This window comes from Manihot esculenta, chromosome 15 (genome assembly GCF_001659605.2).
Source record: "Manihot esculenta cultivar AM560-2 chromosome 15, M.esculenta_v8, whole genome shotgun sequence".
Taxonomy (NCBI): Eukaryota; Viridiplantae; Streptophyta; class Magnoliopsida; order Malpighiales; family Euphorbiaceae; genus Manihot; species Manihot esculenta.
In genome coordinates, this window is record NC_035175.2 from 8,645,289 (window position 1) to 8,667,441 (window position 22,153).

At 33.9% G+C, this 22,153-nt stretch overlaps 3 protein-coding genes and 1 long non-coding RNA gene across 6 annotated transcripts; 1 reads left to right on the forward strand and 3 right to left on the reverse strand.

Moving 5' to 3' along the window:
• Positions 1-482: 482 nt before the first annotated feature.
• On the reverse strand, positions 483-3,441 carry LOC110600994 (cytokinin riboside 5'-monophosphate phosphoribohydrolase LOG1). Its single transcript, XM_021737960.2, has 7 exons — positions 2,109-3,441; positions 1,890-1,987; positions 1,742-1,781; positions 1,561-1,663; positions 1,374-1,444; positions 992-1,135; positions 483-877 (listed from the first exon to the last, which is right to left on the reverse strand). The coding sequence occupies exons 1-7, from the start codon at positions 2,202-2,204 to the stop codon at positions 785-787; spliced, it is 645 nt and encodes a 214-aa protein (XP_021593652.1). The 5' UTR covers positions 2,205-3,441; the 3' UTR covers positions 483-784.
• A 142-nt stretch (positions 3,442-3,583) lies between these two features.
• On the reverse strand, positions 3,584-9,861 carry LOC110600993 (uncharacterized hydrolase YugF). Of its 2 annotated transcripts, XM_021737959.2 has the most exons (9): positions 9,438-9,861; positions 8,725-8,817; positions 6,780-6,825; positions 6,614-6,692; positions 5,689-5,833; positions 5,538-5,610; positions 5,224-5,370; positions 4,985-5,110; positions 3,584-3,892 (listed from the first exon to the last, which is right to left on the reverse strand). In XM_021737959.2, the coding sequence occupies exons 1-9, from the start codon at positions 9,719-9,721 to the stop codon at positions 3,803-3,805; spliced, it is 1,083 nt and encodes a 360-aa protein (XP_021593651.1). In that variant the 5' UTR covers positions 9,722-9,861; the 3' UTR covers positions 3,584-3,802. The 2 variants fall into 2 exon arrangements, with proteins under 2 accessions (XP_021593651.1, XP_021593649.1); XM_021737957.2 differs by having other exon boundaries at positions 6,614-6,825; positions 9,438-9,860.
• Positions 9,862-19,861: 10,000 nt separating this feature from the next.
• On the reverse strand, positions 19,862-21,490 carry LOC110601742 (transcription repressor MYB5). The gene is made up of 2 exons (XM_021739006.2): positions 21,183-21,490; positions 19,862-20,771 (listed from the first exon to the last, which is right to left on the reverse strand). Exons 1-2 carry the CDS (start codon positions 21,488-21,490, stop codon positions 20,084-20,086), a joined length of 996 nt encoding a protein of 331 aa, XP_021594698.1. The 3' UTR covers positions 19,862-20,083.
• On the forward strand, positions 20,563-21,937 carry LOC122721942. Of its 2 annotated transcripts, none has more exons than XR_006348805.1 (2): positions 20,563-20,701; positions 21,194-21,937. It is a non-coding gene; the product is annotated as an uncharacterized LOC122721942 (long non-coding RNA). The 2 variants fall into 2 exon arrangements; XR_006348804.1 differs by having other exon boundaries at positions 21,197-21,937.
• Positions 21,938-22,153: the final 216 nt, after the last annotated feature.

Here is a 22,153-nt window from a genome sequence, read left to right on the forward strand (position 1 = left end):
TGAGAGAAAATCAATAAGAGAAGCTGTGAGAATGACTTGGTGTGCCTCATCAAAAGAAAGGCCTCATAATTGTCGCCTGAAAGAGATGAATCCCTTCGTTGGATCACTACTGATAACCTCTCTTAAACACCCTTGACAGACACTTACAAGCCATAATTTATACTCTTCAGGTTAATTGCCTTGAAGATATTGATCTATTCCATTTCTGTATGCTCTCTGAAAATAAAATTTCTCTCTTTTTTCCAAATTGAATTAACAGTAATTGCCCTGCTATAGTTGTGGTCGAATGCCATAAAACAAACCTACAGGCCACAGCTATGTTCTTCCAGATTTCCCTTTTCTGTCTGAAGAGCTTAACTTTTCTGTTCGTGTTTTCTTTCATCTTGTCGGTTTAGTAAATATGTGCCAAACATATCCATGATATTTAAGTTGAAGGGTTTTTTTTTTCAGAAAAGAAATGAAAAATTATTCCTTTTTTCCCAAAAAAAAAAAAAAAAAAAAAAAAGAGCTTGTTTAAGATGTGGACATTAATGGAATGATTCCCCTGCTACGAGGACTCGCTCAAAATCACCATTTGCGCAGGCAGTTCACACGTACTATCAATACACCTACTAAGTGAAACCAGAATATGGCTTCCAATGACAAAGTTTGCTTCTTCCATAATAGCATTAATGCCTATTTAATACATAAATTGTGTGTATTTTCACCCTTCTAGCTTGCACACACCATACAACTAATAATTATGAGGATATTCTTCCAAAAAGAGTCTTCTTCTTGGAATATGTCAACAGAGAAAACAGCTACAAATTTGCATTGCTTTCTCCATTATCCAGCAATGGCTACTTGGTGCCACTTCATCGTCCGGAGGTACATAATCCTGCAACATCATTCAAAAGAGTTGATATATAAGAAGGTTGGCATATGACAAGTTTAAACTTCAATGGGAGCTTAATCAATTAAGAAAAAAAGGGGTTATGAGAAGTGTTAGTGCCTCCATCAGTTGCATTAATTCCTGAACATTCTTTGCAGAAATGACAATGTTCCTCGCATAAGGTTTGATGAATCCATCTTCTACACCTTTATCAAAAAATCCAAGCAAGCTATCATAATACCCATCTACATTCAGGAGACCCACCTTTGAAAAAACAAAAAACAAAAACAAGAACAGTTTAGAGACCCTTAGATATAAGAGAGGTTCAACAATGCATATATGGAGTATGGAAGTTGACCAGAAAATGAAATCTGATGGTAAATTAAATACTTTAATAAACAATGTTGGGGTTATAAATAAATTAAAGGGTGAGATTAATCATATATATGTGTGCGTGTTAGAAGAGAGAGAGAGAGAGAGAGAAAGAGGCAACAAACTTAACTGGCTTGTCATGGATTCCAAGCTGAGAACATGTTATCATCTCAAGCAACTCTTCCAAGGTTCCATATCCTCCTTATTTCATTAATTAATTAACCCAAAAAAAAAGGTAAAATAAAATAAAATAAATACACACCAACAGAGTGAAGAAATAATTAAGCAAAGAAGCAAATATATGAAGAGAAATATACCAGGAAGAGCAATGAAAGCATCAGATCTCTTAGCCATCTCAGCCTTCCTTTCATTGGTATCCGATACAATCAACACTTCTCCCACTGTATGATCACCTAAAATCTGAGACCAAATCATTAATGCTACAGAAACATGCTCAACAGAGAAAAGCCAAGGTAGAGGTTGCCGGAAGATTCATACCTCTGCCCCTAGTGCGACATTAAGAGCTTCTGGGATAACTCTACCAGATTAAAATAATAGTAATAGTAAGAAGAAGAAGGAGGTTGATAAATCAGCGTAATTAAAAGGCAAAAAGGAATTAATGTAATGATTTTGCTAAATCAATTACCCTAGAACATGGCATCCACCATTATGAACTGTCTGAGCGAGCAGACCCATCAACCCAGAGCTCCCTCCTCCATATACTAAATCCACCTTCCTCTTCACCTGCACAAATTTATACCCATTTCATAAAATGCTCTAAAAGCTCGATGTATGATTCGTGGGTGTGCATACATAATGAGTGTGTGCACTTTCTCAATCTTGAGAGAGGAACAGAGAAACTAACCAGTTGTCTTCCAAGATCAACAGCTGCATCACTGAATACTCTTTTATTCCCCAAATTACTTCCACAGAAGACACAAACCCTTTTGAACTTGCCCATTGATTTTTATGTTCAACTCTACAGAGTCGACGAGTGGATGGTCACTGAAGGAAGGTTACACCATTTCCGTTTCCTTGTTCCCCTGGACTTACAAAGCCAATTGTATCACAGAAAAATACTCATCTCCTCCAACTCTGACATATATTTTAGGCTATTGTCCATTTCCTTCTCTCTTATTATATGGTACAGCCTTTTAAGTTTTGTCCTAGATAACGGCAGAATTCTTCCTTCTAAACCTTTTTTTAAGATTTTTTTTATTTCATATTTAACCACACAAGACATTTTTGTCATATTCAAGTGGCTTTCTGTCTATTTTTCATTAATTGAAGTCGGAAAATATCTGTTTCTTGACCATGTGATGGGATAAATTTCAAAAATAATACATAGTTCTTTATGTATGATGGGGTGTTATTTTTTAAGTCCAAATGAAACTTTTCTTAGTAAACGGAGTCCTTTGTGATTCGTATGCTCAAATGCAATGGTCAATTATATTACAGTTATTGTTCTAGGATGGATCCTTCGAGAAGGATGAGGTTGTAGTAATGGGGGAAGACAACTTTCAGGACACATAATGGAAGTGGATGTTGCTGAGGCTCCCTCATCGCGTGCAACTTTGTGGTGGTGGTGGTGGTGGTTAAAGTAGAATAATTTCAATTATGTTATTGTTGAAAGGAATTTTCAAAACCTGTTTAATGCTATGTCTGGACCTCAATTTTCGGGTCCTTACCTTGCTCTGATTATTAATGAGTGATTGAATATTGATGTGCATTTGTGAAAAGATCAACGAATATTTGAGACTAATCTTATGGAGTGTGAATCTTCTCCTTGTTCCTATCTTTATGATGTACTTCTTTGCTGATATTAATGGTAGTTTGGGTGTTTTTTAATTAAAAAAAAGGTAATATCTTTAATATATTTGTATCATATAAACTAAAATAAAATTGAGAAATTAAAATATTCAATCATCCCCATATCATAATTACTAACTGTGAACATCGTCAGAATATTGGCTTCAAGCAAACCGAAAGGAACAACATGGGCAGTAAACCATCTCTGAGTGACCCACTACACTTCCCTGGAAGAAGAAGTTCCGGATAAGTTAAACACAGTAGACTACTCTGAACATTTGTCACTGAAACCTTGAAAATGAACTTCCCTTGCGAGGTTTGTCTCACGAGAAGCTGTTCAAAGTTAAAATAAAGGACGAATTCATAATGGAATCCAAGAAAGGAATGAAAAGGCTGTTCTGTTTGTGATGACATTAATCAATGACAAGGTTCAGAGGTCATGCAGAAGCAGTCAAGTCCGGGAATCTAGGAACGAATGACAAGATTGTTTGTTCTGGGTCAGCCTTAGCAATAATATTTCAAGACATTAAATTATCACCGTACTACAGCCATCCACTCATTGCATTAGAACTGATTAGAGAATAAATACATCCAAAAGTAACCATTTTCTCACAGCAGAGATTCAGATATGAACAAGCAAGACCTGCTCAATGAGAAACTTAATTTGACTAAATACAGGGGGCTAATGGAAATGAAATCATGGGTCCAAGGCAGGTTGAGGAGAAACAATGAGATAAAGCTGCCAATGGATCAGCTCACAGTAGAAACAGTAGCTCTGGCTCTAGAATGACGTGCCACAAATGACGCGACAATCGGGTTCACAAGATGAGGAGCTTCGTCCTTCAACCAAATCCACAAATAAATGCTGTCAGATATTATTATCGTTGAGACAATCATGAGTGGTTAATTAATATGATTGTTTCCTAATTTTGAAACCAGCAGCAATCAAAGAACATCAGATGCTGTTGTCTTTGCTGTTTGTACCAACTTCAACACGCATATAATTTTTTTTCTTTTTTTAAAAAGGGGGACTTCTAAAATTGATTGTGTTGTCTAAAAGATTTCTCTTGGTCTGAATGGTAGAGAAGAGGCCTTGAGCTCCCCCAGTGGACTAGTAAGTGAGACATTTACCTTTGGAAGAGAACTATGAAATGTATGAATCAATTAAAAGAATAAATTCGACCAAAAAACTTATTGAACCAAGATTTTTCACCAATTCCAATGAGCTAGCCAATTAAAAAAATTATCACCATGCGAATGAAATGCCAATTGACATCCCAGTAACTTGAAATTTTATGTGCATGATTCACATGAATAAAGATATAAATGCGGAGGACTGTTTATCATAACCTCAAAAGAACATATAACACAATTGAGAGCATAAGTGATACATGATTATGTGAATCTCTATCTCATTCATGCATAAATAACACACACACTCTCTCTCTCTCCTTCTCACATGTTGGCTATTGTGCTAAATAAGAATCAAGCATGTTATAAAAAGAAAAAAAACAAAGAACAGAAGTTATCCTCCATTAGATAATAACAGAGTATCTGTTTACTCTCTCTATTCCTTCATATGACTTACACATACAGGGCAATAATGCACAATTCTTTGCAGAAATTATGTGTTAGTTATTTTGCAGTGCTGCTAAGCTTATTCCTATAACTTAACCCCTGTTATTTACCCACATGAACAAACTTCAAAATTGTTGGGCACGTTATGCTTCCTCATGTGCCCATTGATAGCTTCATTGCTACTAGGCAGGCCACAAATCATTGATGCACTGGTTTGTGAACGCTTGCATGCAAATTCCAGTTCAAAGTGTCCATGAATGCAGCATATCAACAACAGTATTCATGTTTACAGTATGCAGTGGAGGCATGGTGTTAACTTATGCAGGTATGCACATGAGAGACAAAAAGAGAAACCTGTGGGCAGTGGCCAACATTAGGGAGGATAACAAAGTCCTCAACAGGATCATAATTTGCATAGTTCCTGCCAAGCTCAATCGGTTCCCAGGGATCCTTGTCACCCCATGCTATCAGCACGGGGCACTGTAAAAACAGAGAAGCAATAATATATGAAGCAGAAGAATCAGAGTTAACATTTCATGAACCAGAATAAAATAGAAAAGTAAGAAATTCTGGATTTAGTTTAAGAAACTGACCTTCACCTGAGGCAGTAGTTCCTCAGGAAGAGGGCCATCTGAGTAACAAATGAAATCAAGAAATACATCCACAGCGCCAGGCTCAAGCCCTGGAAGAAGGATCTTCTGAACGAGTTCCTCTGTCACCTGGGCAGTGTCATGATAACACTGCAATGCAACATACAAGAAGCATTATCAATGCTCAACACTGAAAGCAGATAGTTAGATTTGTTTTTTTTTTTCTTTTTTCTTTCCTTGTTTCTTTTATTCTTCATCCTCAATCCAAATGTTGTTGACTAAGAGAGGAAACAGGACTATTTATTTTCATAGAACACCTGGCACAGAATGTTCCTCACAGACTCTGATGTGGCAACTGATTTGAAAAAAAGTTTGCCCAAAGCAGTATTCCTGCAAACCAGCTTGATAATCTTAAATTGAATAGTCACATAAAACTCCAACTTAAGAAAGAAAGCATCTCAGTTTTACTTCAGCAAACTCTGGAATGATCTGATAAAGGGTCTTCCAAACCATGGTTGTTTTTTAATATGAAGCATGCGCAAAGATATATTCAACAGGACAATGCCTCTACACATCTGAGGCTCCATAACTGCTGCCTGAAGACCAACAAGTCCTACACCATAACATCATAAAGGGCACAAGTTATTTATTACAATAACTTTGAATTCCACAACTATTTGAGATTGTAACATTTTTTGCACTTCAAGGCCTTCTTTTACCGTTAGTAATAAAAAGTTGATAGTGTGGTAATGCATTAACTCATAGCAACCGGAAAATTTAATAGTATCTCCCTGCAAAACTCATCCAAAAGGGGATCTATTCTAGTGTTCATCCTACAATAATCAACTGACCCAAATCAACATTATGAACATCTTAAGATAACACTACTACTTTTTTCTTCTAAAGTATGAGATACACAACTCTTACAACAGCTGAGCAATTTAGTCAGGAAAATTTAAGACAGCCTATCAAGCTTTCCAAACTTGAAGACTGCTTCCCTCTCTATCAAGTCATCTACAGAAAAAGATTATGAGCCATGACACACTCATCATTATTTAAAATATTTATAATACTGGTATGTTCTTCAGTCCAGGGTCCAGTATTTTTCTTAAGTCTGTCGTGTAATTGTTTTATCATCCTATTTAAATTTGGATAAAAATCTATAACATAATTTAGACATCCTAGAAATCTTTGTAATTGGGTTTTATTAGTTATTTCATCAGGAAATTTAATAACAGTGGGTGTCAATTATAAACAAGATGGGCATTGTGTTATATAAAACACAAGTTTTTTAATAGGTTTGCAATCAAATACTGGGATAAAGATCAGTTAGGCACAGAAACTCACAACTTAGGACAAATATACATAATCCAGAATATTAAGAATATGATACCTCCAATTGAATTGCATATAAAGAATGCTTTGTCTTTAATTACATCAGCACAAAAGTCATTTAACTGGGTGGCCCATGTCTGAAATGTGTAGAAGGAGTTATCTCCAAATTCACGAGGATTAGGTTTATCTGAGTATCCATAACCAATAAGATCAATTGAATATACTCTGTGTTTTTTTGCAAGAACAGGAATGTTTTTCCTCCAATGGTCACTGCAGAAAACATGATGTGAGTTAAAAATACTGAACATCACACATTAAGTACATAAAAGAAAAAGGTATTAGAAACAAATAAATAAATAAATAAAACTATCATCATAAAATATATCACAAGACAGACAGGCAGTTTTGCCTTTAAGCTTCAAGGAACATTAAAAGAATGTACATATAACTACAAAGAGAGACAATAACCAAAAACAACAATTTCATCCCATATTCCAGACAGCTGAAAAGGTTTTCTGTCAAGTTCCAGAGAAAAAAAATGATAGCCATATATTCTATTATCCATAATCCGCAACATTATGGATATCAGACTGTTAAAAACCTATTTAATTGAGATAGAGGGCCCCATCTCTCCATAAGCATCCAAGAGAACAAGAGTCGGATTCCAACAACTCATGACCAGGCCTATCACAGTCTTCCAAGGCCATATAAAATGCTGTCATATTTAACTTGAAAAATTAATCCAGGTCAGACTATTCTTTAAGGCCATACAAAAAGTTGAGGATAAATAAGATTATTAGGCTTAATGTCAAAACAAGGATTATTAATTAATATAGATTAAAATATTTCTCAGGCTGTGGCTGCATAAACTGATTCGATCTTCTTCTGAGTATACAACTTCAATTTTTCAAATCAAAGTTGCAACATTTCTCTAAGGATTACTTTGGGATAAATTTACTATAATAATACATATGAGTTTGCAATTGCAAAAGAGATATAAGGGCACTTCCTAAGTCTAGGCCCCACTAAGCTGACCCACTTAATTACTAACTACTACTGTAGAGTGAATATGAAGCGCCTGAAATTATCTCACAAATATATAGTAACCCTAAAAGCAATAAGAGATAATGCAAAAACTTTAGACTGCATATACTAAAAAGACCACGTGCTAGAAGCTACAGTTAGTAAGGAAACAGAGCTCTACGATCTCCATCTTTTCTTTCTTTTGCACCATCCCTGAACATAAACACAAAATTTTTCGTGTTTTCTAGATTTTTCCCTTTTTTTATATTGTTTTGATCATTCTTCTTAACTATTGCACCTAGTAGTACAGAAGAGACTTAACTTTCTTGAAGTTAAGGTTTTGTAACCCCAAGATCAAAATTCAAAATATGAAGTTTAGCTTGATGAAAAACTCGGGCATCTCATTCATTAATATAAATCCCCACTGTTACAGCCAATAATATTTAAGCTGTTAAATGTCAAGAGAAGTTTCATAAAGCATGTCAGAGGTACCCTAATTTTTATAACACAGGTAAACAACAAAGAGATTCATATTTCTACTGATACAACCAATAAGGAATGATCCAATGCACATAGGAGACCCACATTTATGGGCTGAAGGAAGAATTGATGTGCACACTACACAGCCTTCCCTCTGATTTGCAGAGAGGCTGCTTCCTGCCATAACCAATGATTTGCGAAAAAAAAATAACACATATTGCCCTCCAGCAAGATGTAAAAAGGCAACAGCCATTGGTATTATAGTGAACACATGTTCATATCCACTGCCAAAATGACAGATATCATTAAAATCCTTGAACAACACATGAGTGGAAAGTTTAACTTTCAGAGAACCATATTCCATATGACTATATTTGGAGATTCTCAAAAGGTGTCCAAGCAAGAGATTTCTGACATTGCAGATTCAGTGAGAGTCAGAAGCATGTAGCCTTACACTTGCAACGCAATAAGGCTATTTCTATAACTTGAACCAGTGACTTCCAAGTCACATTGGTTCACATCCTTAGTATTGCAGCAAGGCACATCCTCAAATTTTGAACGATTATCAAAGCAAATGAAGCATGTGAATGAAGAGCAATTAATTGATTTAATACCTATAGCAATTACTTGTCTGCTAATAATAAGCAAAGTATCAGTGTTGTAGACCTGTTTGCTCCAAATCCATGAACTAAAACTAAAGCAGGGCCACTGTTCCCAGAATACTGATAGCGGATTGAATAACCCTTCCATTTCCATATACTGCGACATAGAATAATAGTGTCAGAACATGTAATAAGTAAATTAGTACAATCAAACTGACACCATCATTAAGTCTATCACATATACACAAATGATGTATAACAAAAACTACTTTCTCATAAAGTTGAAGCTATGCATGCCTGGCTGAAGAGGAAAGAAATCCTGGTTACATGCAAGCCTTCTTAACTATATTGGAGAATTTTTCAAACCCGATTAAGGTTGGAATTTGCTATAAATTGCACGGAATTAACAGTAAAGAAACATACATAATGTTGAACCCAATTAGTATTGCTTCTTGAAACTCCCATTCTATAATTTACCGGAGTGCAATCCAATTATACGTCATTCCTTCTTCATTTCCACAAGAGGAACACCATAAGCAATCCAGAAAAGCGCTGTGATCATTTTCCTTATTACAAGCAAAGACCTTCATATTGTTCTTCAGTTAAATGGGTAGAATACACAGTGGAAGTTCTGATGATAACAAGTCCCGCAATATATTTATAGCTTTGAAAGAATTTACTAAAAACAAATTTCAATACCAAATATTAAAGATTCCCTTACAAGCAGCACAAACCCAAAACACATTGAAAGGCCTCTTGAAAATTAGAAAGGAATACCTGCTTTGAACTTCAGGCTTTTTGGCTGTGTCGCTGGATGCGCTTTTCTCTACTCCACCTTGATTGTCAACTGAAAAATCACTTGAAAAATAATGAACCAAAAATCCATTTGATTTAAAGCCTGAAAGTTTTGAAATTCCGCGAGAAATTGATAAACCATGGAGATGGATTTTGCTAGGCAGGATCGGCGATTGTATTCTACAACGCCCATTTCTCCTTTGGGGCAGTAAACATGAAAATTCAGGCTTTGTTAAAGAGAACGAATGTGTGCTGGTACTTGACATTGCCAGAGCAGAGAGGCAGCTTACTGAGAGGGCGAGAGAAGATTCAGAGGAACGTTAAAAACTTTGACGTCTTATGTTATGCTGGCTCTTCGACCACGTAGCCAAGCCACAGCTCAAGAGCGTCCCTTCATCTTGGGTGGATAAAAATATACCACTTTACAATGAAACCTTGGAGTGGGTCCCAAATACTTGGAGCTGGAGCTGGAGTTGGCGTTGAGCTTTATCTCCATGTCCGACCCGATTGAATCCGCTCCAAGGTCGATTGAGCTTATGTAATTTTAAAAAATTAATCAATTACTATTGTAATAACAGTAAGTTGAGCTTTATCTCCATATCCGACCCGATTGAACCCTTTACAATGTCTATTTTTGGGAATATTAATTTGTGACCATTCTGACCTCTAATTCTATCCTTCAAATTATAAATAGTCTCAAATGCCATAAAATAATTATCTATAATCATACAATCACATATAAAAGCATACTGATTTAGGAATATTAATTTATGAATGACACATTTTAATCTGTTTGCTAGAGTTTTAGACATAATTTTCTACAATATATTATAAAGTGCTATGGATCTATAATCTTTAACTGATGCCAATACACATATCTAAATTTATATGTTAATTTTTTAATTTTTCTAATTAATTTCATATTAAATATGTACATAATATAAGAATATATATAGTAAAATATTTTCTTTTATTAAATATAGGCCTAATAGAAATATTAGTAAGGTCCAATTATAAGCTTAATGTCAAAATCCAATTGTCCATTACGACATTACCTAAATGGCTAAATAGTTAAACCCTAAAAATTAAAAACTAATCTATCACTCACACTTTGATTCAGCAGTGCTACCGCCTTCCACCCACACTCAGCCTCTGAAGATTAAAGCTATTCCCTTTAATCCCCTACCGCATTTCCCCGAAAGTTTTAATTTTTCTACTTCATTTTAAACCGCATTACTGGATGCATTCGTGGCTTCCATTTGTTTGCATTTTCTTTTGACCTATTTGTTTGTTGTGAAATTCTTGTTAAGGTAAAACATAAATCCGTTCTCTGTTGTTTATTTTCTGAATTATGAATTGGCTGTATTTTATACCTTTGTGAATTTATGTACATTGTCAAAATCTGAACTCTAAGCTCTATTTTCTAATTTTTTTCAAGCCTGTTGGATTTTTGTGTGTTAAAATTGGATGTAAAAAATGCAATTGCAGTGGGCTCTGTTTTATGCATTTAAAACATACTAACATATGCTTTATTTATTAAACTAAGATTTGTGTCATGTTACTGTTGAATTTTTTAATTTCAACATTATTATTAGAAGATACTAATAATATGCTTTTATAGTCTTATTATAGTCTTATCATTCATATTAGTTAATATGTGAATTGATGTGTTATATTTTTCAATTTTTATAGATATCAAACATTGGATATGAGATTGACACATTTGAATCTCCTATTATCAATAATTCAGTACCAAGTGCAAATTCATCAATTCCTTTCAATGATAATAATGATTCAAAAAAATACAACTTCCAAACTCTTCAAAAAAGGTACGTCTTAAGAAATCGTGGATTTGGAATCACTTTAAAAAAAAATCCACCTAAAGAAGGCAGCAATGCAAAAGCCACATGTAATTATTGTTCAAAAGCTCTTTCTGTATTGCAACTAATGGCACAAGTTTCTTGAGTAATCATTTGAAGTATTGTGAGAAGTATCCTCGTGAGGGGTGGGATAAGAACTAACAAACTTTAGGTTTTCAACTTATGACTGCATCTGAACATACATTTCAGCCTTGGAAATTTGATCAAGAGTTATGTAGAAAATATTTTGCTAGGATGATAATTTTAAATGAGTTGTCTTTTAAGCATTTAGCGCATCAAGGATTCTGTGACTTCATTCATGTAGTGCAACTACTTTTTATCTTTTCTTCTCAATTGTGCGAAAAGAAAGCTAGAGGTTTACACTAACCCAGCTAAAAAGAAAGATTCATTATGTTCAAAAATATTTTGATAGTTTTTTAGATAGTTTATTTTAATGTTTATTAAATTTTATTACTACTAACTTTTTCTTTGAAATCTGGTAAAATGAAACTTCATATCGATATACTTATCGATGAGTATAAAATTTTAATATTTTCTATAAAAAGAAAAAAAAGAATGAGTGATATATATATTTATTAAAATTATGAGGTCGGCCGTATATATGTTGTAAAGGTTAGATTGGCAGTTCAGCTATAAAGTTCAAGTTAGCAAATTAGAGAGAAAATTAATAAAAAAAAAAGAAAAAGGGGATTCGCGAGGAAAAATAAATCAGGTTGGATAAATTAAACAGCTCTGGACAATAAATAGGCGAGGTCGGACTGCACAACAAATGATGAGAAATAGGTCGGTGGAAGAACTTGAGATAAAGGTTTATGGAAGAGCTCGGTCAGACTCCTTAACAAGTCAGATGAAGAATCCGACCTGGCAACCCCTGACAGGTCAGTGGAAAGGCTCGAGCTAAAGATTGATGGAAGAGCTCCAGCTGGTCCTCCTCGAGAGATTGGTGAAAGAGCAAGATCAGTGAAAGGAATCGAGCAGGACAACCTCGAAGGACCAACAGAGCAAGTCGGCAAAGGAACTCACTAGGTCGACTAGCTTGCGAGCTCAACTAGAGCAGGTCTCAATTAATCGTGGTCGGTAACACATACTCCAAACAACCAAGACATACTCGAGAACCAAATGCTCAGATAAAGAATCAAGGGGACATGAGCAATGTAAAAGGCTGAGTGAACCATTCTGAATGATCGGACGGGGCAGTAGAAAGTCTTGACTCATTGGATACAAAAGAATCGAACCCCAGTATGGTCAAACCCAAAACACATAGTCCAACCTCTCTGACCTGGGGTCGATCTCCCCAAAAGTCCAGAGGGGCTAGACATACCTCCCTGTTGAGCCTTATATTTGTACTGGCAAGGCTATAAGCCTATAAAAGAAAAGTTAAAGCTGAAAAAATAAGCAGTCAGACTGAAACATAACCTGTATAAGGCTAGACAAGAAAGAAAGAAATTAAGTTTGACTTCGCAAAAGAGCTCGGGACACCAAAGCAAAGAACAAAAATCTGAGATCCCGCACTCGCAGTACTAACGGACTCACAACAAGTAAACAACCAAGGAGAATAAAGCTATGTATGGAAGAAATAGCGGAGAGCCAAGCTCTCTATATGAAAAGGACCGCAAATGCGGAACGCACAAAAGGATAAACGAAAGCAAAGGGCCATGCTCCCAGCTCGGATCAGCTCACAGTGAATAAAAAACTTAAACAAAATAATCTAAGTATAAATGAGGTACAGGTCGAGGTGAAATATTATTCATCATCGAATATACACCTCCAGATCGCCATACATCCAAACATCAAAGTAAAGAGACAAAGAAATAAAAAGGCAAGGAAATAACGTTTTGACAAGAGCCGTTCTAGGGCAGTGCGATCATAATGGAGATTTACCCCCTCATCACTCATGGAATAACTGTTGAGGAGGTAAAGGGGCAATTGATGATCGCTGGGCTTCATCCACCCTGGGCAAGGTCAGGCCCAAGTGAACTAGCTAGCCCAAAACCCACAAAACCCCTTAGGCTGACCGACTCAGCATTTTAGGCCTCGACTCAGCATTTCAGGCCTCGACCCAGACACGCTGGGCCGGATGGGTTACCCGCGAGTCCAGGTCTAGTAAGAAGAAAGCCAGCCCGGTGATGTGACATGGGGGAGAGGAGCTGGTTCGGTCACTTTGCAGCCCTACCTGCACGCACGCCGGGGGAATTAAACAGCCGTCTGGCATAGAGAGGGGGTCTGACACGTCCGTACGTACGGTCCTGAGTAACATAGACAGCTAGCACAATAGCAAGGAGGCCGTGAGATGTCACTAGCAGGTAAAAAGGAGAAGGGATATTCTTTTGAAGGGGTCTTCTTCTTCCTTCTGGAGGAGAGCTCCATATTATTATTTTTTCTCTCCAACCCTGGCCTTTCCATACTACACCAGTTCATGAACCTGACTTGAACGTCGGAGGGTCTCCACCGGGGGTATCTCCGGTAGACCTCTGACCATCTTTTCTTATTTTGCAGGTCCTTTCATCAAATCGAACATTGAGAGACCCATATAAAAGAGCAAGAAGAAAACCATATCTATCATGGAGTGAGAGGAAAATCAGATCTATCATATACAAAAAGCAAAAGGTGAGTTAAGGGAGTGGGATGCATAAAATGAATTGGATAAGTATTTGGGTGATGAATATGAAGAGGACAATAATGGTTTTAATATATTGAGCTGGTAGAAAGTGAATGGAACTAAGTATAAAGTTCTTGCTTTGATGGCTAGAGACGTGATGGCTATGCTCGTATCAACAGTTTTCTCCGAATTTGCCTTTAGCACAGGAGAACGTACCCTCGACCAATTTCGAAGTTCTCTAACTCCTAGGCTGGTTGAAGCACTTATTTATGCTCAATATTGGCTTAGGTCATCATTTGATAGTCCTCAATCCAGCTCTCCTCTTAACTTGGTCATGAAAGAACTTGAGAGTCTTAAACTAGGTAAAGTGAATTCTATTTTTTTACTTTGTTTATTTCTTACTCATATTTAGTTTTTATTTTATTATCATATAATGTTGTGCTTTCTTTTATGCAGAGAAATCATGCGTAACTCAAGAGTATCATTTGGTCAACATTGATGTTAATATGTTGTTGCTTGTTTTTTTTTAATATTTGTAACTTATGATTGTAACTTATAACTTTGGTTATAATTTTTTTAATATTGCTGCTTGATATTGTTGGTTGAAGAACTTTTAATATGGTTATAATTTTATAACTTTGAAAAATATTTTTATTTATAGTATTTAATTTTACCCTATGAATTTATAAATTTTATTTTGGAATTAATTTTTATAATCTTGTATTTATTGAATTATATTTTAAATTAACCCATGAATTATAGTTAGATTAATTAATTTATTAAATAACCGATAATTGATTGACCGATGTGTAATAATTAGGTTAAGGATGCTAAATTTTTTTAACCAATTTAATTGGATAGGTTATAAAAAATCCATGTCCGCCCTATTAAAAACTAGGACAATCAAAGTTTAACTGATTGATTTATTTTACTTCTTATAATTTTAATCTAATTTAAATATAGATAATAGTTAAATGTTAAATTTGGCATTTGGGTCACACATTTATAGAAGACCCAACATTGAATAGAAAATTTAAATCAGACCTAATTCAACTCAAAAACTAACTTAAAAAAGAGGAGTGCCTATAACCCATATAAGGGGCACATTACTTTTTCCACAACTGATATAAGATTTAATAGTAAATAAATAATAAAAATTTATTAAAAAATAAATTTTTTAATTTTTTAATCAATATAATCTGACTTTTAAATTCTAAATAATAAAATATATTCTTTCAATTTTATTGGTTATAATTATATTTAAAATTAATTTTAACTATAATATCGTGTTATATTCACATGAATTTTTATAATTTATAATTTTATATTATCAAAGCATCTTAAATTAAAAAAAAGCCACATTTTGGATTCCTTCACTATCATAATCTCACTTTTTAATTTTGAATGAAAAGTCAATTTCTTTTATTTTTTTACTATTAGTTAATTTTCAAAATTAATTTTGACTACAGTCTTGTAAATCTCTAAAATTAGCTATGAAAAAAATAAAATAATAAAATAATCTTGAAAAAATATAAAGATTTGATTTTTTTTTTGTTTAATATACATTGTGGAAACAAAAGAATTATTAAAAATTATAAAAATGAAAAAAATGAATTTTGTTGTCCAAAATTCAAAATAGGCTATAATTATGAAAAGAATAAAGGATTTGTCTTTTTTATTTAATAAGCAAATAATAAAATAACATTTGACTTAATATTATTTATAAAAGAGGTGTACTGATTTTCCTAATTTATAAGATTTATGGATTTTACTAAATCACATTATATTTTACCCTCCATTAGTTCCTGCAGAAAGAAAATCACAATCACCTGCCCCTGTGCCACTACTACAACTTAAACCATAAATTGCACAAGACTTAGTCAACAATTAAAAATAAAAATTTTAAAATTGAAAATGACAAATTCAGGAATGATAGATTGGGCAGCAGACATATATAGAACAGGGAAGCGGAGAGCATTGGGGAAGTGTAGGAAAGAAAGGTGGTTCAGTCTAATAAAATCTAACCCTTCAACTTAGACCGTTTGGTTGGTCCACTATTTTCCTTGATCGGCCCCAAATCTACCAGTCAAATCATTTCTTTTATCTTCCTTTTTCAGTTAAACCTTTTGCTTACCCCTATACTTGTCTTTCGCTCCTCTTCATGCAAACATTCACACAATGTGACGAACACTTTCTCTGCAATCTTTCTGACAGATAGATATTCCCATACAAACAGAGAAAAACTACTCTCTTCTTGTATTCTAAACTTTTTTTTCCTTCTACTTTCTATCTGCTTCATTTCTCGCCAAACATGTGCAGCTTCAAAAACATCGTTCAAGTTTTGATATAAAGATTGCGAGCCGGGTAAGTTATCATATCGTCAATCTTGTAGCTAGTCTTAATTTACTGTTGCGTTTGTATATTCTTATTGTTTGGCTGTTCGCATTATGGGGAAATGCTTTATTTTATTTTTTACTGTTCATGTGGTTGTTAGTTGATGAATAATGAATGATGATTATATGTGTGGCCTTTGATTTCATTCTGCTACAGTTTTTGTTTCTGTTCAAGTTTCGATATACAGAGGTTGCGGGCCGGTTAAGTCATCATATTGTCAATCTTGTAGCTAGTCTTGATTTACTGTTGCGTGTGTGTATTCTTATTGTTTGAGCGTTCGTGTTATGGGAAAATACTCTGTTTTTTATTGTTCATGTGGTTGTTAGTTGATGAATAATGAACGATGATTATATGCGTGGTCTTCGATTTCATTCTGCTACAGTTTTGGTTTCGAGCATAATAAGTGATTTTCCATTCGTTAATTACTCTGAAAACTTTTGGATGATTAATTAATTTGTTTATATAGAAGGTCAACACGGATTCAAAAATTTTATTCAGGTTCAACTTTAAAGAATAGTCAATAAAAATAAAATATATAAAATAAATATATATTTAGAAAATTTATAAAATATTATAATTAAATTATATTTTTTTGGAAGAACAATTCTAGTTATGTTTTTTATTTTACCATAAATTATTTGAATTTTTTTTATAAAATTAACCATACCAAACAACTACTATCAAATTAAATTATATTAATAAATTGTAATATATATATATATATATATTTAGGATTAACCCTTAAAATACTTTATAAATAGGACATAAATAATTAATAAAATTTAGCTTTGGGCTTATTTGTACGACTTGTTGTGTTAGCCGACCAGAAGCCCAATCCAAACACTCAAATTTCAAGTGGGTCCATGATAGCCCAAAATCAACCAAAACTCTAGGACCAGGTGGCTAGGAGGTATATGTCACAAACAATCCTTTAATTTGAGAATATTCACTCCCTAAAATAATAATAAAATTTATGTGCTTTCATTTATAAAAAATTATAGATATTGTTTAAATAGTATTTTATCTATTAGATTATTAATATATATTTATTTAATCAGAAATAATTTTATAACATAAGTTATTTAATTTTTAAAAGAGCAATATAAATTGAGAAGATATTAAAAGATTTGACCATAAAAACCAAAATTTTTAAAATTATAAATTTAAAAAAAAACTTATTTTTATATAATGAATGAAATAATTGATTAAATACTAACGTTTCCATTTAAATTATGACTTGGTTGATATTAAATAATTTATCAAATACAAATAATGGTTTTTATGGTCATTCATTTTTTTATATTATATTATATAATATAACTCAGGAACGCATGCTTTGCAGCTGCTTTCGACTAATGTGAGATAGTATTTATATTTGAGATATATTTGCGTTGGATAAAGCCATAGATAATTGATGAAATTAATTAATAATTTGGACTGATGATTTCTTTAACCTTTGCGGAACATGAAATATCTTTTTTTTACCTTAAATTATTTATGATGCTTGTAGTTGAGATTTTTAAGTAGGCTAGGGAAGAATAATTCTGTCGACTTGTTAACTAACAGTCGAAAACTGACAAAGATCTTGGATCAGCGTGGAAAAGTTGACAAGATTGGAGAGTTCCGATATATATTTATATATTGGGAAATCCATTGTAAAACATATCTCTGTTGCTTTTACATAGGAGTTTCTATTTGTGTGGTTTGCAGACACAATTCCTGAATTTTTGTTTTTTCGCTTTTCAGGATTGTGTCTCGTGCTCATTTGTTGAAAATTTTTTCTTTATTTATTTATTTTTAAACATAACAATATGTATTTACATGGTTGATAGGACAAATCTACAATAAAATAATAATCATAGTCTAAAAAAAATCCACTCATTCTAATTAAACTAATTAATAAATTAAATAAAAAATTAAACCGATTCAATCAGATGAATATCAACTTAGTTAAATTAGAAATACGATACTCGTGTTACAACATCATATTATTTAAGAATTCGTTTTTCAAACTGCACCACCGTTCATATAAAATCACAAAATTTCATAAGTTATTAAATTATCCCAACGAAAAATGAAAATTTATCCATTCAAACAAATAAGAAAATTAAATCGTTAAACACATCTCTGTACACAAAGTATAAATCTGGAAAACAGAGAAAAAACAAAAATAACACATATTCAAAACTCCTCGCCATGGTAGAGAGTTCATCACCATCAACAGGAGAGCAAAAAACCTAAAAACTTAACATGCAAACAGTTTCCACTGGGTTGGAGAAGGCTAAACAAAACTCAATTGATGCTCAAAACAAAGCAATAGAAATCAAAACTGACAATTAAAAGAAAAACCAGAAAAAACAAACGAAGGAAAATGCGCCCTTCCCCTTTCTCTCACTCTTCCCTTCCCGGTAGCCCTTTCTGATCAATATACCAAACACAAACGAATCAACAAATTCAAAACTCCGTCTTCTCCTTCTTGGTCGCGTCGCTTCTGGCCCTAGCTGGCTTTCTCTCTCTTTCCAGAAGCTCCGAAGCCCTGATTTATTGAAAATCTGAAGATGGCAGTTGCTCATTAATTCCTTCCTTCTAAATCATAATTCAGTAGAAACTAGTTAAAGTTAAGGAATAATTTTTTTAAGTGTACATGTAGATATATCATTCTTAATCAAGTTTGAACTGTAGTGCACACGTATATATAATTAAATAGCAAGGGTAAACGATCAAACTTAATTTTAAACATATATTATATCTATTTCCAACAGTTATGGTATTTTATACTGAATTTTTTTTCCTAATAAAGAGGTTCTATGCGTACGACATGATTCCATTTATAGGTTTAAACATAGAATTTCAAAATTCAAGCACTAAAGTGCAAATCGGATAAAAACTCAAGCAGCATGAGTGCCCGATATACCCCTAGCTAGTATATGAAAAATTGTACATTACCACGAAGATCTCAGGTAAGACACTAGCAGAGTATGATAAATGTCACATTGAAAAAAAAAACTGTGTAACATTTATCTATTTTTTTTCTTAAAAAGGTGTATTATAATTTACATGTCTGATTTTTATTAATTTGTCATTTCATGTCAAACTGCACAAATATATTCTTAAAATTGATTAGTTTGAGCAAATTATCATGCATTGCTATTAGTGCACCTGTATATCTTTCTTAATGTTATACAATTATGTATCTAATACACCAAACCATTCTGACAATAAGATGACATGAAACCTTAACCCATATATATGCATCTTGAACTTTAAACTAGCTACTACTATAGACTGCACGGATTTCATTACTATAATGCTGTTATTCCTACTTCATGATAATGAGTGGTTTAGAGTTTGAAATTTTCAACTGAAGTAAGAAAAGAAAAAAAAAAATCAGATTGCAAAGGGAATCTTTCGTTCATGTGAGAAATAAGTTAGAGCATGATTTATATATATATATACGATGGTTGATCGATATGTTAAGATTAAATTTGAGATTTCAATACAAACACGCACAAGCATGTTGATAATATAACAAGTTACTATATAACAACATACATTCATTCGCACACAAAGTTCACATCATACATTGTTCTGAAAATGGAGTTCATATGCTTACGTTACAGACACCAAACAATAATAGATATTTTATTAAATAGTGTACATAAAATGATAAACCGATCAAACCCCTAGCATTCCTGCTAACTATTAATTCGTGCCTCAGCGAATGCAGGTGCTGCATTTGGAATATAGACGTACTGCTAGTGGAGATGATCGTTAACCCTCTTGCTGGGATCATTTTGGTTAGTGGGGGACATGAGAACAGATTCCCAGCTAGGGCCATAGCCAAAAGTTGAAGTACTGGTTGAAAGCAAAGGATCCGAACTGGCCACAATCAGGTTGCCTTCTTGCTGCATCTGCTGGCTAGTGAAAGCTTCCTCATTGATAAGTGAATTGAGAAATGAAGAGAAGACATCGTCGGTGCCGTAATTGATATCTTCGTCTTCTTCGTTGCTAAGCCCTTGAGCGTTGCTTATCAAATGCATCCCACAAGTACCATTACCACAATTCAGCAAACTTGAATATCCATGGCTGGGATCAGCATTATTGTTCCCCGTCAATTGGTAATGATGATCCAAGGAAGTGTTTTCAATGCATACATTTTCTTTGTTGCTGATGATCTGTGTACTGCCCCCGCTGTTCGTTTCTTCCACACCAGAAGAAGGAGCTGCAACAGTTGAATTATTATTATTACTCATAAGGCCTGATGTTTTGCGATTGGCTTTAGATGAAGAAGCTTTTTGATGATCAAAAGATTCAAGGTTAAGCGGCTTGTGGGTTCTTGGATCAATTCCTTGGCTTATCAGCTTCTTGCTGAGGTGAGTGTTCCAGTAATTCTTGATCTCATTATCTGTACGCCCTGGAATTCTCCCAGCTATCAGTGACCACCTAGATCATACAAACATAAAATATCAGTGCAAACTAAGTCATATTAGACATTTCGAACGAAAATTATGCATTATCAAATCCAGAAGAATGCTAAGTAGTTAAGTTCTTGAGCTTCATATCATAGGAAAAACCCAGATACATTGTTTACTAGAGAAGATTAGTTTTAGCTAAACTGGAAAGAAACCCAGATCGTTCCTGACCTAGGTTTCTCTAGTGAGATAGAGATCACGAAGATTAAACCCTGGAAGAAAAGGAAAACCAGCACTAGAACTCACTGGACTGAGCTGATGTAATGACAAAATGCAAAAAACCAAACCCTAAAAGCCCAACACAGAAAATCTAAAACAAAGCCAGATACAAAGACAAAGTAATCCAAACATAATTTTTATTCATTCATTCACATATATATACCTATTTCCTAGAAGGCGATGCAGTCGAAGAATGAGATCTTCTTCATCAGGAGCGATCTGGCCGCGTTTTACACAGGGACGCAGGTAGTTCATCCATCGGAGACGGCAACTCTTACCACAGCGGAGAAGTCCAGCTCTTTTAGGCAAGGTACGCCAGCGACCTTCCCCTTCTTTTTTGATGTAGTTGACAAGAAGCTCATCCTCTTCAGGTGTCCATGGCCCTCTCTTTAACCCTACCTTGCTGCAACACGGCGTCTTCGCTGGTTGTGGTCCTTCTCCTGCAGACGCAGAGGGTGATGGGTTTCTCATCTTATTCTTCTTCTTCTTTCTCTGGACTATGAATTCAAACAAATCTATATATGTTTCGCTGGTGAATGAGATTGAGATTTGATCTTTTTATGGCTTTTGGAGAAAAGATGTTCGATGAAGAGATGGTTCAATTTTTTAAGGGCTTCTCGCACCTTTTGTTTTTTTTGTAATAAAAGATTATTGTTCAGATATATGCCCACGAGCAGTAACAGGGAATGAAGAACACGCGCCTAAAAAGTTTGGTGGCCATTTTTGATGGGCTAGTGACTTTATCCAAATGACCAGCTTGTCACTTGAATGGCTCTGTGCTTAATCTGAATCGTCACCATGAGCGTCATCTTCATTGTCGTCTGCCAGCGGGGAGACACGGTGTTCCGTGTTAATTAAAGACCAAAGCAAACATTTCCTTTTTATGACAATTTAATAAAATATATATTAAATTATAAATTTTGTGAAATTTTATTTATATTTTAATAATGCCTATATGATATATTATTATCAAATTTTAATTCAATAACTGTAATTGTATTTAAGATTGTGTTTAAATTTAAAAATATTACTGCTATTCAGTGAAAATTATTTTCTATTTTTTTTTTGAAAAAAACCTAATCTGGAAGGAAACAAATAAATCATTTATTTTGGTGTTAGATCTTAAATATATAT

Bases quoted from the DNA above. Each gene is read 5' to 3' on its own strand.
- LOC110600994 (XM_021737960.2), bottom strand. From the start codon at position 2,204: ATGGGCAAGTTCAAAAGGGTTTGTGTCTTCTGTGGAAGTAATTTGGGG. The intron at 1,988-2,108 runs GTTAGTTTCTCT...AAATTTGTGCAG, and splicing joins TTGATCTTGGAAGACAACTG to GTGAAGAGGAAGGTGGATTT. The intron at 1,664-1,741 runs GTATGAATCTTC...ATTTGGTCTCAG, and splicing joins ATGTCGCACTAGGGGCAGAG to ATTTTAGGTGATCATACAGT.
- LOC110600993 (XM_021737957.2), bottom strand. From the start codon at position 9,721: ATGTCAAGTACCAGCACACATTCGTTCTCTTTAACAAAGCCTGAATTT. The intron at 8,818-9,437 runs GTATTCCTTTCT...TCTATGTCGCAG, and splicing joins AAGCCTGAAGTTCAAAGCAG to TATATGGAAATGGAAGGGTT. The intron at 5,371-5,537 runs GTGTTCTATGAA...GTTGCATTGCAG, and splicing joins TGAGGAACATTCTGTGCCAG to TGTTATCATGACACTGCCCA.
- LOC110601742 (XM_021739006.2), bottom strand. From the start codon at position 21,490: ATGAGAAACCCATCACCCTCTGCGTCTGCAGGAGAAGGACCACAACCA. The intron at 20,772-21,182 runs GTATATATATGT...TGTATGATCTAG, and splicing joins CATCGCCTTCTAGGAAATAG to GTGGTCACTGATAGCTGGGA.